Genomic DNA, 17,625 nt, shown 5'->3' with positions numbered 1-17,625 from the left:
CATTTTCTTTGATGTTTTTGCCCTCGAAGCCTGATGAAGAAATTGAACTGCTAACCTCAAAGTAATTAGCCTATGGATAAAGAAACTACAAAGCAAATAGCATGATAGGCTTGGAATGTGCAATGTGAACACTGATGTGAAATATTATTGCCACATCTGGGAGTTGTGTAGCATGGAGCTCATATTGGGGCACATATATAACGATGGTAATGATAACAAGAGAGACACTTATATCAAACTGGGATCTTTCTTGGGGCTTCATATTATTAATACAGACTGCATGATATGATGCAACAGTTCTTATACACATATAGAGAGGAGGAGATACTTTATTATGATGATAGTGGGTAAGACACGTATTACTTGGAAGGGGTTATATAATAGTTCGTTAGAAGATGATGATAAACACATTTACCTTTTCTGTTGTAAAGAATGACAACACAAGACAAACAGTTACAAACATAGTTGGTTTCTTTATTCTTCAACCGGCCGATCGATTTACATAGTCTATTTTTCTCGCTTCACTTCTAAGGGGCTCTCCTCTCCAACTGACTCTCTCTCATCATCATCTTGACTTCAACTCTTCTAACTTTGAACCCTTAGACTCCCATATTTAGAAATCTACTTTGTTTATGACGTCAGAAGTGTGGTTACTAATTTTCACGTGACTTTACATATGTTTGCCCAAACATGCTTTTGGCAAACAAAAGAATCCTCAATTCTAATTCTAACCTATTTTTAAATATATTTTAATTTGCATTGTCCAGTCTTTTAATTAACATATTTGATATCCAGATTTCTAAAAGAATCAACAATCGACTCTTTTTCTGACATAAACAATATTTAACTATTTCTAATAGAATTAACAATGGACTTAATTTCTAACATTCTATTTTCCATTGTTATCTTTAACACTTGCCTACAAGGTTCGATTCTAGCCTTTTCCTAATATCATTTTCACTTATCTAGTATGTGAGGGATGCCCTTTTCTCTTTCCTGCAACCTCTCTCCCACAGAAGAGACGTTGCAAGCCTGTCTTTGTTTTATCGCTATTTCCATGGCAGGTGCTCGTCTGAGCTCCAATCCTCGTCCCCCCCCTCGCCAATCTTTCACGAGAAACACCCGTCTGGCTAAAACTACTGTCAATAATTTTCCCCACTCTTTATCTGTGCCTAAATCCAAATGTAGATTCCATGCGCAAAGCTTCTTTCTTAGAACTGCATGCCAGTGGAACTCTCTGCCGCTTGCCTGTTTCCCACCTGACTATAACTTGGACGTCTTCAAGTCCAACATAAACAAACTCCTGACAAACCGCCCCCTTAAGTAAGACACTCTATCAAAACCCCCAATACTAATGATTATTACAATATTATCTCATTGATTACTGTACATGCGATAACCCTTATCCCTGAGTAGCCTTCAGGCCTTGATAAGTGGTGACCCCCATGTAAAAAAAAAAAAAAAAAAAAAAAAATGTCTCCCTTACATGAGAAGGGACAGCCCTTTCATGTAACACTGGGGAGGCGCCACTCAAAGCATTCTTTCTTGCCTTAACAGAGTACAAAATCGATTTCACAATTCAGTAGAAGATGATCTCTTCTGTTCTCTACAGCCTCTTTCTCACAAAAGAAATGTTGCTAGCCTTTTTGTACTTAATCATTATTTTCATGGTAGATGCTCGACTGAGCTCAAATCTCTTGTTCACTTTATAAGACTGTTACAGCAAGAAATTTTTCACGAAAAAACACTTGTCTAGCCAAAACCACTATCAATAATTTCCTCCATTCTCTGTTGGTGCTTAAATCTAAACGTGGATTTTATGAACAAAGCTTCTTTCTTAGAACTGCCTGCATGTGGAACTTTGTTCCACTGGTCTGCTTTCCAGCTGACTACAATATTGTTGTCTTCAAGTCCAAAGTAAACAAGTTCTTATTAAACCATCCTCATAAATAATCTCATTATGCCAAACTTCCACCACAAACGATTACTACGCTACTGTCCCAATGACTACCATAAATGCATTAATCCTTATCCTCGAGTGACCTCTGGGCCTTGGTATGTGGTGACCCTTTTGTATACAATAACGAAAAAGGACTTTCCCTTTTTCCCTTGGCTAGCGTCAAATGGAATTTCAGTGAACAATCTCTTTCCAAGATCTTCTCATCTGTAGAACACATTATCACAGGATTGCTTCCCTGTCATCTATAGTATGATCATTTTCTAATCGAATCTTATCAAATACTTGTTATAAACCATCCTCATGAATAATCAAAACTGTTTTTATTTAATCACTAGCACGTCGTCTAGCATTGCCCGGTCATAAAATCTGCATAAATATAATATTTTAATTCATACAGAAACTGAGACATGTGCATGCGAGTATTATGTATTTTCTACACAGTTCACTTATTGTAAGTAAAAAAAAAAATACTTAATCTGAGATCGAAACCAAAACCTAAAGACAGTGAGTATGATAACCATTAGACCAGCTTGACACAAGCTTTAAAAAGTGTTTTCAAACCTACTTATTCTTAACATAAGGAATCTGTCATGAGAACAATTTACGCGTGTCCATTCATGAAACAGTTGACAAACAGATAAAAATCTGATGACCACCTCCACATACTATTTTTTTCAATTTTAATTCCTTAACGGCCCTTTTTCCTGGATGAAAATTGATTAAAAAGTTTTCTACATGTCTGAATACCCTATATACCAAATTTTAAATCTGTAGATCAAAATTTTGTTAAGTATATAGGTTGAGAGTTTTCCACACATGCACACACAAATTCTCACTTTTGTAGATAGATTTTTAATTCTCTGGATATTCTTCATCATTCAACTGATAATTTGTTTTATTAATCTTTATCCTTGGGTGGTTTTTAGCCTTGATAAATGACGAATCATTAGTTTAACATAATAATAAAAACTCTGCAATCCTGTGGATTGCATAAAAGGTTAAGAATTCTTAAAAGGTTATCGACTCTGACAAAACGTGTTTGAATATGCTCGGAAATGTATAGCAACCAAAACAGTTAACGAACATGACAATCACACATTTTATGACATTATGATAACGATACTCCAAAGGAGGAAATGTTAAGGGAATATTAAATTCACAAGCAGTTGCCAGTCACTTGTATATCCTAACCAGGGGAGATAACGTTGTTGTTTTTTTTTTTAGTTCTAGTTAACGTTTTCCTACATACAGCACTTGGTGTTCTCAAATGGTCACCTCATGGAATTTTACTTTCGTTTTAGGTACACATAGGGAGAAAGGGAAATTATTAACAGTGGTTGTAGCTAGACAATATTTTGCTGTGAACGTTTTGCAAGGGGAACCATAGACTGGAGCTCAGTCGAGCACCTACCATGATAGCAATAGAGTAGAGAAAGACTAGCAACATCTCTTCCATGAGAAAGATGCTGCAGGAAAGAAAAGAGGACATCTTCCACTAGATTTTGAAGTTGGTTCTGTACTCTGACAAGACAGGAAAGAGTGCTCCGAGCAGTATCTGCCTAAATGTGGCAACAGTGCTCCAAAGGACATATTTGACCCTTCCTAATAAGATTTACTGCCATTGTGCTTATTTTATATTTTCCTTTAGAGAAACTCGCATACGTTATTAAATTCTGGGAGAAAACGCAATTTTCCTTGTAGAAAATTACTTAGTATACAATTAGGAATTTTCTTATCCCCCCCCTCCTTCTCTTAAGTACAGGGAGGATTTCTCACAGCTATTATTGTTTGTATAAGTATTTTGACATTGAGCAAGAATAAGTACTAACGAATAAGTACATAGAATTGTGTATTCGGTTAATTCTTTTGAAAAAAAAAACAAGTACAACAATTAAGTGTTGGAAAAATGACTACACTGTATAACTGTCTGACTGTTTTGTTTTGTTTTGTTTTTTCAATAGTTGTTACAGGCTACAGGGTACACCGTAAACAATGTTTTGGGACATTTTTCTTTATTATAGATTTATATAAAGTTTTACAGGTGACTGGGAGCCGCCTGTGAATTTAATATCCCCTTGACACTTCCTCCTTTGGAAGAAGCCGGTTCGACCTGTCTAGAGTGAATGCTGTGCAACAAACAGACAAAAAAAGTTTAGTGTTTGTATATGTTTATATATTTCTATGTATAGGATTCACTCGTAAACTAATTAACATATCATTATGAATTTTGGAACACTGTTGCTAGGTGTCTAATGTAGGATATATTTAGTTTAGTTTTATGCAAGGGGGCCCAAAAGAGTGTGACTTGTGGAAGCTTTTTGGGGAAATTCAAGCATCTCAGATTTTGTGAAATTAGACGTTGATTATTCTCCAAATATCAGTTTCTTTGGGGTATTTTAAAGAATTTTTAGGGGGTGGCATAATATTGGCACAACCTCTCATTTTCAAATTCAAATATTTCAGATTTGCATTAAATTTGATCCATAGTTATTAGACAGTAATTAAATAAGATCTGAATTTCAACTTCTAAGACCTCTTAAACTTAAACTTTAAATTTTAGACATTTTAGATTGTTAGCTGAAAGATGAGGAACACTATGCAAGTGCTATCAATAATATGAACTGATTATTAGTTATGATGCTGTTTTTGACAAAAATTTATTTACATTGGATTTTAAAACGACCAAGTTGTAATCAGCAGGGAAGCAGTCCCATGGTAATGTGTTCACAAATGAGAAGCCCTTGCAAAGAAACTTTGTCCATGGAAATTCCAGCCTTATGCTAGGCACATGCAGGGAGGAAAGAAAGTCATTTTTTTTTTTCGATATGGTAGAAAAAAAAAACGAGTTCTTGTTGTGAATGTCTTACAGGAGGAATGAAAGATTGCTCAGTTGTGCACACTCCGTTGGAATGATGATGAAGTAAAAAGAGACTAGCAACAATGTCCCTTCTGTGAGAAAGAGGATGAAGAGAAGAAAACCCATTCACCCACTAGATTTCGAAGTCAATATTTTTCAGTGAAAAGAAGACTTTCATTTTCATTAAGCACTTGAAAATTACCAAAGATTATTTCTAAATTTTATTTGATTTTTTTTTTTTCAATTTTAATATTTTAATATAGTGTTTGTTCCTCATTACTGTTATTGCCGTCTAATAATGTTTCATTGTTAGTGATTTATGGGGAGGCAAATAATAATAAAATCTTTTCTATTTTATTTTTTTTATTTTTTCAACCAATATGCAAATATCAAGATGTTTCATTGGATGTCTTGCTGGCCTGGAGCATTTCTATGAATAATAGCGATAGTGAGGTGCACTCATAAAGCCAAGTCAATACACGTTGGTCTCTGATGTGGTGCGTCATTAACTGAAGAAGGTTGTTGAGGCAGTTGTGTGTTGCGTGAAATATTGCTCTATTGTGATTGGTTGGGACACAAATCTGTAATGTAGTTAAATTTTAAACTTAAAACGAATATATGAAGATATTCATTATTTGGATGATTCATGCATTTTTTTTTTCTTTGTCCCCCCCCCTTTTTTTTTTACTGATTTTACTGTTTCGCTATTCAGAATTTACTTTTCAATTTTATTTTATACTAGCGGGGTGTACCCGGCATTGCCTCGGTGTTTGTAGGTGTGTGTGTTTTTGGGTAAATGAAAACAAAAATCGTTGGTTGTTTTAAAAAAAACGAAGCCTTGACGCGTAGTTGGAAAATAATAAAGTGTGAAAAAAAAAAGTGTGACTTGGCAGGTGCCCGTTTTTGACGAGTTAATGACGTCAACTTTGAGTGCGAGACAGTGTTTTATTTACCACGAATCTGTTCGCTTCTTTTTTTATATATGAAAAAGCTTAATGCACATGCGGCGATCGAAAATTGTTGAATATTTATCTTTTCAAAGTCGGGCAAATTAAATAGACAGGCGACCCCTGTTGTTAACTCGTAGATATTATCATTTAGGCGTGATATAAAAAGTTTTAAGAAGTTGTGAGGCGACCGATCGCTTCTTGGAAAAAAGCCTTTCTTGGACATACACGAAAACGCACACACACACAAACATTTTCGCTTTTATATTTATAGACTAGCTAGGCTACCCGGCATTGCCCGGGTGTTTCGAGGTGTGTGTGCTCTTAAATCAAAAAGAAACCGGGGGGGGGGGGGGGTAAAAAAAAGTTTTGGTAAGTTGGTAGGATCGAACCCAAAGCCCTGAGGCGAAATTGGAAAATAACATTGTAATTTATTAGAATTAACAAAAAATCAGTTGAAACCATTGTTTTTTTTATCTGAAAACTCCATTTATCGACTACAAAATCTTGTCCCAATAATGTAGAAGTGCCGGTAAGAAGGTTGCGAAAGATAAGTCAGCACACCTAAGAGGCTCCATAAAACGCCATGAGCAGCCTTCCTTACCACGGCCATTGTAAGAGATGGCCTATCAGCTGAAAAATGATGTCAACGCCAAGGTCCTAGCAAGCAAGATATGTGGAACACTTAGACTGCCGATATTGAGCAGAAGTTTTTACAGAAAACTTCAAAATTGGATTTTTAAAAATATTGTTGTTTGCTTAAATTTGTTTAACTGAAAAACGAATGATAAGTTAAAAATAAAAATTAAATCCAAACAAATAAGGTTAGTATAAACAAAGTTACTAATGCAGAAATATTTCAAACATTAAATATTAAAACATTACAAAAATCTGTTGTAGAATTTAATTAAAAGTTTGACTTTTTCTTTTTCTGATATTTTTTTATTTTTTTTACTAATATTGTCATTCTCTTTGCGACAAAAATTGTTCATAAGGGAATTTGATGAACTCCATATCAGCATTTTTAGAATTATTTAATCAAGAAATTCAAGTTTTACGATATCGCTTTTCTTAAATTGTTAGGTGAAAGTACAGAATAATTACAACACTTTCTCCATGTTAAATAATAAGTTTCTAAGTAATAATTTATTATTTCAGCACATAACATAAATAACGTACAAGATCATTTTTTTATATCCATAATTTCATTTTCTTTTTAAATAGGTTCTGAATAAAAAAAAATGTACTCATAAGAAAGATAAACATTTGAAACAACGCATGTTTTTTTTTTTGTCTCAAACATTTCATAACCTCACTTTGTTCTATGGAGATGGTGTGAATTTTTTTCTTTTTATCGCATTCATCCACATGTAATGTAACTCCTTGTCTTTCAGAAATGAAAAAACAGTAACCTTCAATCCCTTTTCGTAGTTACTTGGCAATTTGGATCATGCAAGCATGTTAAATATTTAACCAAAAAAATTAAGGTTAAGCCATGGGACACGACCCAGATTTCACAGGACTAAGGTTCATGACGTCAGCAGACTAAATTACGTTAGTTAATAGGCCATCTATTACGATAGTCGTGGCAATACCCAGTAAGGGGTGCATAATATGATCAGCAATAAACCAACCTCTTCAAGAGAGAAAGATAGCAGGACAGATAGAGAGAGGTGTAATAGAGATAGAATGTTTAATAGAAATATGTTACACCTGTTAACCTCTTTTATTTTGTTTTTAGTGGCCCTGAGCTACGCCAGGTAACCCTGCTTGTTTATAATATAGGAATTCTAGGGATCTCCAACGTACGCGACTGGATTAACCCCCCTATGTAACACGATATAACTGTAATCTAATATTATCATTCTAACTTTAATATTATTTAAAAGAAGCTTAAAATAAGCTAATAATATTTTAAAAAAATCTTTTACAGCATATAAAAAAAATAATGAATATGCAAGACCATAATCGTGTTTACATTATCGATGGAGAAACAAAAATCAGAATTCTAAAAAATATTTAATTTTTAAAAGACTTAAATAAAATGTAATTCTAATATTTTGCGATATGAAGTTTTAAACATAGATTTTTTTTTAGTAAGGGTTTCCATTTTTTTTTTTAACATTTTCACATAATATAAAAAAATGACTACTGGCAATTTTTACAAAAGCAAATTAAACTATATATTACAATTATTTTAATTGTTAAAACATTTTTATTTCAGGGAGGAGGGGCTTTATTTTAGTGCCTATTTTCCAAAAAATGTATGGAGGCCTATATTCATTTAAATTAACAGCAAAAAACGTTGCTTCTCTCATTCAATTTAGTGAGTGTCATTGGGCATTCGTAAAAATTATACACAATTATAAGTTGGACACAAGATGACGACGTCGCTGATATTGCATAGCAACATTTTATTCAATATCAACACTGTCATCATTTTATGTCTAACTTATACAAGAATTTGGAAGTGCCTAAAGATTTCTAATCAAAATAAGTTTTATCTATACTCTGTTCTATTTCTGTAATTTTTTTTTTTTAGCACTGTTATCCTCATCTTCATAGTTGTTGTTGTTTCAACACGTTTCAGCCAATTTATCTTCTGGTTCTCTTCAGGTGGTTAACTGCGATGGGAAAGGAATGCTGAGTCTTATAACTGTATACCCAGTAATTACTGCCTTCCATAGTTGTTGTCTTATCACATTATCACATTTTTGGCCAACTAATCCTCTGGCTTGCTTTTGGGTAGGATTCAAACTACTATCTTCAGACAATGCTCACCTGGAACCATAGAGACAATGCCTCTATCCACTGTGCCATAGGCATTGAATTAATCTTAAAATCAATTGAGTTAGACATGCTTGTTTAAATTATTTTTAATCATGGTTCAGTTTTTTTTATTTTTATTTTTTTTTTTAATACATTTTGCATTATTCATCCTTCAATTTGTTGCATGGAATGTTACATAAACATAATCAAAGATACTATTAAAGCAAATATATGCCTTTTAAAAATATACCAGACATTCGTCAAGTAGACAATGTGTGACCAAAAGGGTAAAAATCTGTCAATGGATCTCTTTCCTCTCACTGATTTGAAGAATGGTGTCATCATTCTGCATTGTCATTCATTGTGCCTGGTTATCTCCAAATTGACGTCTGCTGCTAACAGATCAGCCTCTCTGAAGATAATGACCTAAAATTCGCCAAACATTGATGTTATTGCTTCTTTCTTTTGCAAAACTCAATCATATTCTGCAAAGTCTAAAACAAAAACAAAATTTCTGCTACAAAACAACCAAATAAAACATTATAAATAAATATTTGAAAACATAAAAAAGCCTGAAGTACAAAACTCTTTTCCCAAATTACTGTATTCGGTATTAAATAACCTGAAAAAGGGTTGATATACTATAAAACAAAACAACTCCAAATTGATGACATCATTCAGGGTGCACAGAAACAATGCAAGAAAGATCCACAGAATTTTAGTAGTGAATACTTATTTTCATTATACACTCCATTCTCCTCCACAAAAAGACACACACACACACACACACACACACACCAAAAAAAAAAAAAAAGAAAAAGGATATCTATTTAAGGACAGGGGAAAAACCTTAAAGCCAATAACCTTTCTTCATCTCATCTCTATCGTCTTTTAGGACGCTTCACCACCGAATCTACATGACTTCTCCAGTTCACTCGATCTCGCATGGCAGTTTGCAGATCTTTCCAAATCTGTGTCCTGTAGCAGGTTGTAGATCATTCTTCTTCTACCACGGTTTGGGTATCCATCTGTTGGCATCCAGAGAAGAACTAGCTTGCTGGCTTCCTCCTCGCTGTGTCCCATGCAGTGACCGGCTACTCTCATCCTTCTCTGCTGTTCTTTCAGTGATACTGGTGGTAGGTCACCATAAAGCTGTTGGTTTGCTGCGTGGCTCCTTCATGATGTATTGAGGGCCATCCTAAGCATTTATGTGTAACAGCCATCCAGTCTCTTCTTCAGTGCATTTGTAAAAGGGACTGGATGACTGTTATACATGGATGCTCAGGATCGCCCACAGTATATCATGGAGGAGTCACGCAGCAAACCAACGGCTTTATGGTGATGCACTTTCTTAAAATCATTCAATTTTAGTACATTCTTTCAAACCTAATGTAAATAATGATTTCTGTGAAGCCAGGAAAATCTGGTCCGTGTCAAAAATATCTTGATTTTGTGTGCAGCAATCACTTGAGAAATTATTTACTCCCCACCACTACCACCGCCAAAGTTGATTAAAATTTTCCCGTGGCCTTTAGTCCTGTCACATAATAACATTACTAACAAATATATTTTTTTTGTGCTTCATCCCCAGTTATATGGAGACTGGAATGAATCTCAAACCAATAACTGCTCTTTGGGTTAACCAATTTTAACAAACTTGGTATCAATGACTAGCCTGGTTGCCCGGGTGTTTGAAGGTATGTGTAAGAGTGTTGGTTGAGCAAAAAAAAAAAAAAAAGTGGTAGTAGGCAGGCAGGCTCGAACCCGTACCACGAAGGAGGAAAAGAATGTGAAAAAAAAAAAAAACGTGACGTCTTTGCCGTTGCATCCATCGCAAAACTGAAGTGGCGAATGTAAAAATTAAGGCTAGTCATTCGAAAAGAGTGGATAACTTGCAAAAATATCTGAAAAAAAAAAGCGACCCCTCCTTGTAGAAAACTGCCCAGTTGAGGATGAAGGAATTAATGTTTTGGGCCGATTTTTCGATATTTGTTTGTCCAAAAGTTCAAGGTTTAAAACGATACCAGTTTCGTCACGTTCTGAGGCATCTGTCAAAAGTTTTTAGCAGATACATACATTTTTGCTTTTATATATATATATATATATATATATATATATATATATAGATGATGGTAACTGTTCTAATTTTTATCATGAGAAAGACATTATATAACTGATGATACAATCTAGTTAAACAGAGAGGTAGAGAGGGGGAGGCGCATGGGAAATTCTTATCAAACAATTGGATTCTTAACTCTAGTGTAACTTGAACAGACAATAAAATCGGTCATTTACAATAAACAGGGCTAGCACGGAATCATGTGGAAATTCCACAGTTATGTAAGTACTGTCTACTTCCACTGTAAAAACAGGATGCAGGCAGCTAGTTATAAATAAAATAAAAAAACATATTTCGTTTTAATTGGTGTCTAGAATGAACACAGACCTCAGAGTATTGTTATGAATAAAATAAAAGTAAAACATATTTCCCTGTAGAAATAGATGTCAGATGAATGCTTTTTCAAATAATTAAAATGATCATTTTTAATGTTGAATGAATCGTGGTGATATTTTGAGTTGATCTACCTTCCCCGTCAATGCCAGGATACAGGTAGCTACTTATCTATATATCTATAAAAGTGAGAATGTGTGTGGGCGAGGACACTTCTCAACCTATATATTCTACAAATTTTTTATCTACAGACTTGAAATTTGTTATATAGGGTATTCATACATGTGGAAAACTTTTTAATCTGTTTTCATCTGGAAAAAAAGGGCTGTTTAGGGGTCAAAATTGAAAAATTGGTACTTGTGGGTCATCTGGTTTTTATCTGTTTGTCCACTGTTTCACGACTGCGCATGCGTGAATCATTCACATTATGTAAAAAAATAAGTAGGTTGTAAAACACTTTCTAAGCATCGTATCAAGCTGGTATAGTGGTTATCGTACTTGACTCGCTGTCTTTAGGTTTTGGTTTCGATCTCAGCTTGAGTATTTTTTTATTTTTTTTATTTTTACAAGTGAACTGTTTAAAAAAACATGATACTTGCATGCATATGTTTCAGTTTCTTTCCGTGTTTTTTTTTACTTCATTTCTTTCTTAAAGGAAGTTGACGTTACATTTAATACTGGGCAATGGCAGGTACATCTTCTCATAAATAAAATGAAAGTAAAATGTATTTCATTTTTATTGATGTTAAAAATGAACGCAGACCCCAGAGTATTATTGTTATGAATAAAATAAAAGTAAAACGTATTTCCTTCAGATGTCAAGTGCAAACACTGACCTCGTAGAATTATTGTTATTAAAAAAAAATCAGCATAGTTCTCTTTCTGGATATCAAGTGTGAATACAGACCTGACAAAATTATTCCTGATTTTAAGGATAAAAAATATTCTTTTTCTCATAAAACTTATCTACATTTTTTATTATATATTATAGACAACATATATTGTATTGGACTATTAAACATTTTAGACTATTAAACATTTTGGACTATTAAACATTTTAGACTATTAAACATTTTGGACTATTAAACATTTTGGACTATTAAACATTTTGGACTATTAAACATTTTAGACTATTAAACATTTTGGACTATTAAACATTTTGGACTATTAAACATTTTGGACTATTAAACATTTTAGACTATTAAACATTTTGGACTATTAAACATTTTGGACTATTAAACATTTTAGACTATTAAACATTTTAGACTATTAAACATTTTGGACTATTAAAAGTTTTGGTCTATTAAGATTATTTCCAATGCTTTTCATAATGTCTACAAATTAGCTCGGTTGATAGAACCCTGGTTGAATACAACATGGTAACCTTCAAATCCAATGTAAACAAGTTCTTGGTGAGCTTTCCCCATAAATAATCAAATTCTACCCAATTTACACCATTAACGATTACTACACTACCATTTTACATTCACCAACCCTTATCCTCGAGTGGCCTCCAGATCTTGATAAGTGGTGACTTCCAAGTAAAAACAAAAAAATAAATTGAAAAAAAAAAATGATAGGCTGAATATCTCCAGGTTTTGCTTACAATTCCCAGTCATGGTGCCCACTTTATTTGTTAGTGCCCGTTATATTATGCGTGGATTAGCAAGAAGACCTGACGTTACTCAGGATTGAACGAGAATCACTACCACGTAACTTTTCACTAACACCAAATTATTTTTTTTGTTCTTATTGCCTCCCCTCATCATGTTTCACCCTCTAGTATAGTCGAAAGAAGCTGAAATATTGAAAAACTTTCCGAGTCAGTATTTTATACATATTTGAAGTTTTAAGGAGATTCTGTCTCCATGAATCACTGAGAGGTGGGGTGCATGCAAACATTAAGCCCATAGAGGATAACTTAAAGATTCAAAACAACTTCCATTGTCCTCCCGAGTAAATTTGATAAATGATTTAATCTCATAAAATAGGATATATTTAAAGTTTTAAAGGGCATAATCTTCTTAAGAATGTACTTAGAGATTCTTGAACACTTCCATTGTCTTCCCCTGTAAAGAATACACTTATTTTTTATGTAAATTCTCTAGCCTATCTTTCTATAAGGAACACACAAAATTTTAAATGGACCCATGAGCTCATTACCAATAATCCCAGCCCATATCATGATTCCAACGCCGCCTTGTTGGCATTTAAAAAATTGTCTAGAGTCATATTGCTTGCAAACCCATTCTTAAGCCCATCCATCGGGTTCGTCAAGGGTGATTCTTAATTCATTTGTAAAAAGCACTTTACTGAAATTAGTTTTGTGTTTTTTTACTCGCTCTAAGCTTCTTTGTTTTTTTTGTTTGTTAAAATGGGTATATTTTAAGTGTTGGGACGATTAATCAGAATCGGGAATCAGAAAACTTTACAAATTTAGGGGTATTGGAATTGGTATCGGAATCGAAAAAAATTGGTGCCTATTTTCCGATGCCAAAACGATTCTTTTAATTGTCTTTTTTATTTGATTTGATTTTTAAAAAAATCTTCCATTGCTGGTACTAATGATAAAATAATAAATATTTCTTGATTTTAAATTACCAGTAAAGTTAAAATCGATAGATCATCCTCCACAAGTGTAAATTTATGTTTAGGAAAATATCTTGCATATTTAACATGTGTTTTTTACAGGAATCGCAAAAATAACAACTCTATAGTTAAATATTTAGAGATTTATAAAGAATCGGAATCAGTAATTTTCTACGGAATCGTCCCATCACTAGTCTATTTGATTTTTTTTGCATCAGCAAACTTCCTTCATACTTTTCACCTTGTTTCACTTGACACCATAGGAGGTCCAGCAGTCTTAAATATGGACGCACTTTATGCATTTGTGTTTCTTATTAATTCTCTTTGGATATCTCACTTTGTTAAATTTCTGAATTCAGTCTGAGACTTTTTCTTTGGTTGAATTCCCATTTGACAGATTTTCTTGATTGTTTGATGAGCTGGAAAAATGGTGAGATCCTTCTACTATTCCATTAAATATCTCACTGCTGATGACATTCTCTATCTATATAAAAAGTCATGTACGTCCAAGGATGGAGTACTGTTGCCACATCTGGGCAGGAGCTGCTAGAAAAGACTTATCCTGCCCTGACAGAGTTCAAAATAGACTTAATAGCCTAGTGGGAGATGCCCTTTTCTCTTCCCTGCAACCCATAGAAGAGACGTTGCAAGCCTGTCTCTACTTTATCATCATTTTCATGGCAAGTGCTCGTCTGAGTTCCAATCTATGATCCTCCCCCCCTATCCAAACTTTCACAAAAAACACTTGTCTAGCTGAAACCACTGTCAATAATTTCCCTCACTCTTTATCTGTGCCTAAACCTAAACAAAGATTCCATGAACAAAGCTTCTTTCTTAGAACTGCACGTCTGTGGAACTCTCTTCCGTTTGACTGTTTTCCAGTTGACTACAATTTGGTAGTCTTCAAATCCAACTTTAACAAATTCTTGATGAACCTTAAATAATCCAATTTACCAAATTTCTACTGCTAATGATTACTACGATATTGTCCCATTGACTACTATATACTTAATAACCCTTATCCTCGAGTGGCCACCAAGCCTTAATAAGTCGTGATTCCTAGGTTAAAAAAAGAATCCCTTTTCAAATCCTTAGAAATTTAAAGCAAAGACTTTGCTAATTTCTTTGATTGTATAGTTCTTTTTGATCATTGTTAGTTCTTTTTTACGAGCCATAATACTAAATTCTAGTTTTTGCAAATAATCTCTTGACATTTCAAATTCCTATTACTACTGAAATAATACTAAATATCAATCTGAAATTAAAAATTGGGGATTAGTTGCTTCCATACTTACCTGCTTTAGATAATAGTTCAAATTATTTAATTTGACAAACGCATAAATTTTACATAAAAATATTTGACAATATCTCTTTTGCATTATAATCTCTAGATGCAGTTTTACATATTTAAAACAAAATAAATAAAATATTTTTTTTTTTTTAGCCCAGCCATTTTGGAGTCCACAGGGAACGAACTGACACAGATGAGTAAAGTGCCTTATATGTAATGTACTTTGTCTATCTGTTTGTGTCCGAGTTCATTCCCTAAAAATAGAAATTGAAAAAAAAATCATGACTTAAAAAAACAGTTTCAAGATGAAAAATATGCTTACTTGTGACTTTTAGGATTAAAAATACTCGTTTCCAACTTTTTATAACGAAAAAGCATGTATATTTTTCTCATAAAATTTTCTTATATCATTTTTATTTACATTACCTATGACATACTCGCCTGGGTGCCTGGTGTTGCCTGAGTGTTTGGAGGTGTGTGCTGAGCAAAAAAAAAGTATAAGTGGGCAGTCAGGTTCAAACCCGTACCACGAAGGAGGAACAGAACGTGAAAAAAAAAAGTGACGTCTTTGCTGTTGTGCCCATCGCCAAACCGGAAGTGACGAATGTTTAAATTAAGTCTAGTCAATCAAAAAGAGGAGACGACTTTTGAAAATATCGCCGAAAAACAACCCCTCTCTGTAGAAAAGTGTCCAGTTGAGGGTGAAGGAATTAATGTTTTTAGCCAATTTTTTTTACATTTGTCGTCCGAAGAGTTGAGTTTCAAAACGATACCAATCTTGTGAAAATCCGTCACCTCTGTTGAAAGTTTTAGGCATACAATACATAATACATACATACATTTAAACAGGCAGGTAAGATTTATATTATGGATTAAGTTGTTTTTAATGTTAATATGTAATTTATTTAAAAAAAAAAAAAAAATGGTAAAGCCAATATGTAGTTAAATAAAAAATATTGTTTTGGAGTATCAAGATAGTTTTTAATTATTTTTCTAATGTTTGCCAATTATGAAGGAGAGAGTGTTTAAAATTAGATTAAGCTTTTATAAGAATCAGTAATTAACTTCTTTTTTTGTATTAATATATTTTATAGTTGGTTTTTTTTTTTTTTTTTACCCAATGAACTTTTCTAATTTTCTAATTTTTCTACTGTTTCATTCTCTTTTCAGTTGCTAGAATGAGTAGTGATCCAATCCGCTTGCAGTGCAAAACAAACTCTGGGAAACATGTTCTCCAAGGCCTTACACAGCAGTCCACCGTAGCTGGGCTCAAACAACTCATTTCCAAAGTAACCAATATTCCTTCGGAACAGCAAAGAATCTATTATGGTTACCCGCCAAAACCTGCCAACCTCAGCGATGATAACTTACAACTTTCTGGCTGCCCTTTCCGTTCGGGCGACCTCCTTATCGTCGAAGAAAACAATAAAGGATCATCCGAAAAATGCGCACAGACTGTTGTGCAGTCGAACGTTGCTCCTATAAAGTCTGCACGGAAACAAGGTATGCTCATCCGTAAGGTTGTACCAGCCAATAACTCTTGCCTTTTTACAAGTGTCTACACAGTCATGAACAACGGTGTCGTTGACCTGTCTTGTGCGGAAAAAATGCGTTTACTCACAGCTCAAATGGTCATGAATGACCCCGACACCTACTCAACAGCTTTCTTGGGTCAAGAGAATTCAAAGTATTGCAAATGGATAGTAAAAGAAGATTCTTGGGGTGGCGGTATTGAAGTTTCAGTTCTTAGCAAATATTTCAATGTGGAGATAGATGTGGTTGATACACAGTCTGGCCGTATCGATCAGTTTGGCGAGGACCAAAAATATGATAAAAGGGTTTTATTAATTTACAACGGAATTCACTACGATCCTTTAGTCTTTGAAGCCAATGACTCTTCCATAATAACCATCTTCTCGACAGAAGATGATTGGATTCTGCAACAAGCCCTTGAAATTGCGGCCGACGCTAAGGCCAACCAGCAATATACTGATGTCAATAAATTTTCACTAAGATGCCTTGTATGTCAGACACAATTGGTCGGTCAGCTTCAAGCTCAACAGCATGCAGAGGAAACGGGTCATATTAATTTTGGACAAATTTAAGACATGTTATTTTATATTTTATTTTATTTTTAAAGTAGTTGTGCATGCCTTACTTGCTACTAGTAATAAGCATGCAATTACCCTATCGAACCAAAGATTGGCTTCTATATTTATTACATGTATATCAGGAAGGAAAAAAAAAATCATAAAAATACAAAAGTCATAGGGATTTTGTTTTTTGCTTTTTTTTTTTTTTTTTAAATTTTATTTATATATTTTCGAGCTTTTCCATTCCGAATGATTTTAGAAATTAACATTTTTGCCATATAATTTAGTTATTTTTATATAAAAATCATTTTTATATGAAGTTTATTATCAACTGGCTAATTAAAGTTCTGTATCACTTTTTCTTTTTTTTTTTACAACATAATTTTTCTATTTTTTGATATTTTGTGGTACAGTTTCACTTATTTTAAATTATTCAAGGCCTTTAATATGTGTAATTCAAAACTCCTTGAAAAAAATTTGTTTCAGAAACAAAATACTTTGTTTTAAAATATTTTTATTTCTTGTCAGAAAATGTTGGCCACTGTGAATATTTAAAATTCTTCAATTAAAAATAAAGAAATGAAATAAAAGAATACATTCCATGACAAGCTTCAGAATGTAGACGTTACAAAATAATCAACTAATCCAACTTGATAATAAAAAATTA

The 17,625-nt window shown here is 33.4% G+C and overlaps 1 protein-coding gene across 2 annotated transcripts in view; it reads left to right on the top strand.

Moving 5' to 3' along the window:
- LOC145243415 (ubiquitin thioesterase OTU1-like) overlaps nucleotides 1-17,133 on the top strand; it is a 31,727-nt gene extending 14,594 nt beyond the window's left edge. For both annotated transcript variants that reach the window (XM_080106278.1, XM_080106277.1), the window contains exon 2: nucleotides 16,036-17,133. In XM_080106278.1, the coding sequence (XP_079962404.1) occupies nucleotides 16,044-16,970 (927 nt within the window). In that variant the 5' untranslated portion in view covers nucleotides 16,036-16,043 and the 3' untranslated portion in view covers nucleotides 16,971-17,133. The remainder of the gene's footprint in view (nucleotides 1-16,035) is intronic.
- Nucleotides 17,134-17,625: the final 492 nt, after the last annotated feature.

Source organism: Euprymna scolopes, chromosome 22 (assembly GCF_053919585.1).
Source record: "Euprymna scolopes isolate OS-2025 chromosome 22, ASM5391958v1, whole genome shotgun sequence".
Lineage (NCBI taxonomy): Eukaryota > Metazoa > Mollusca > Cephalopoda > Sepiida > Sepiolidae > Euprymna > Euprymna scolopes.
This window is presented reverse-complemented; position numbering and strand designations above follow the sequence as displayed.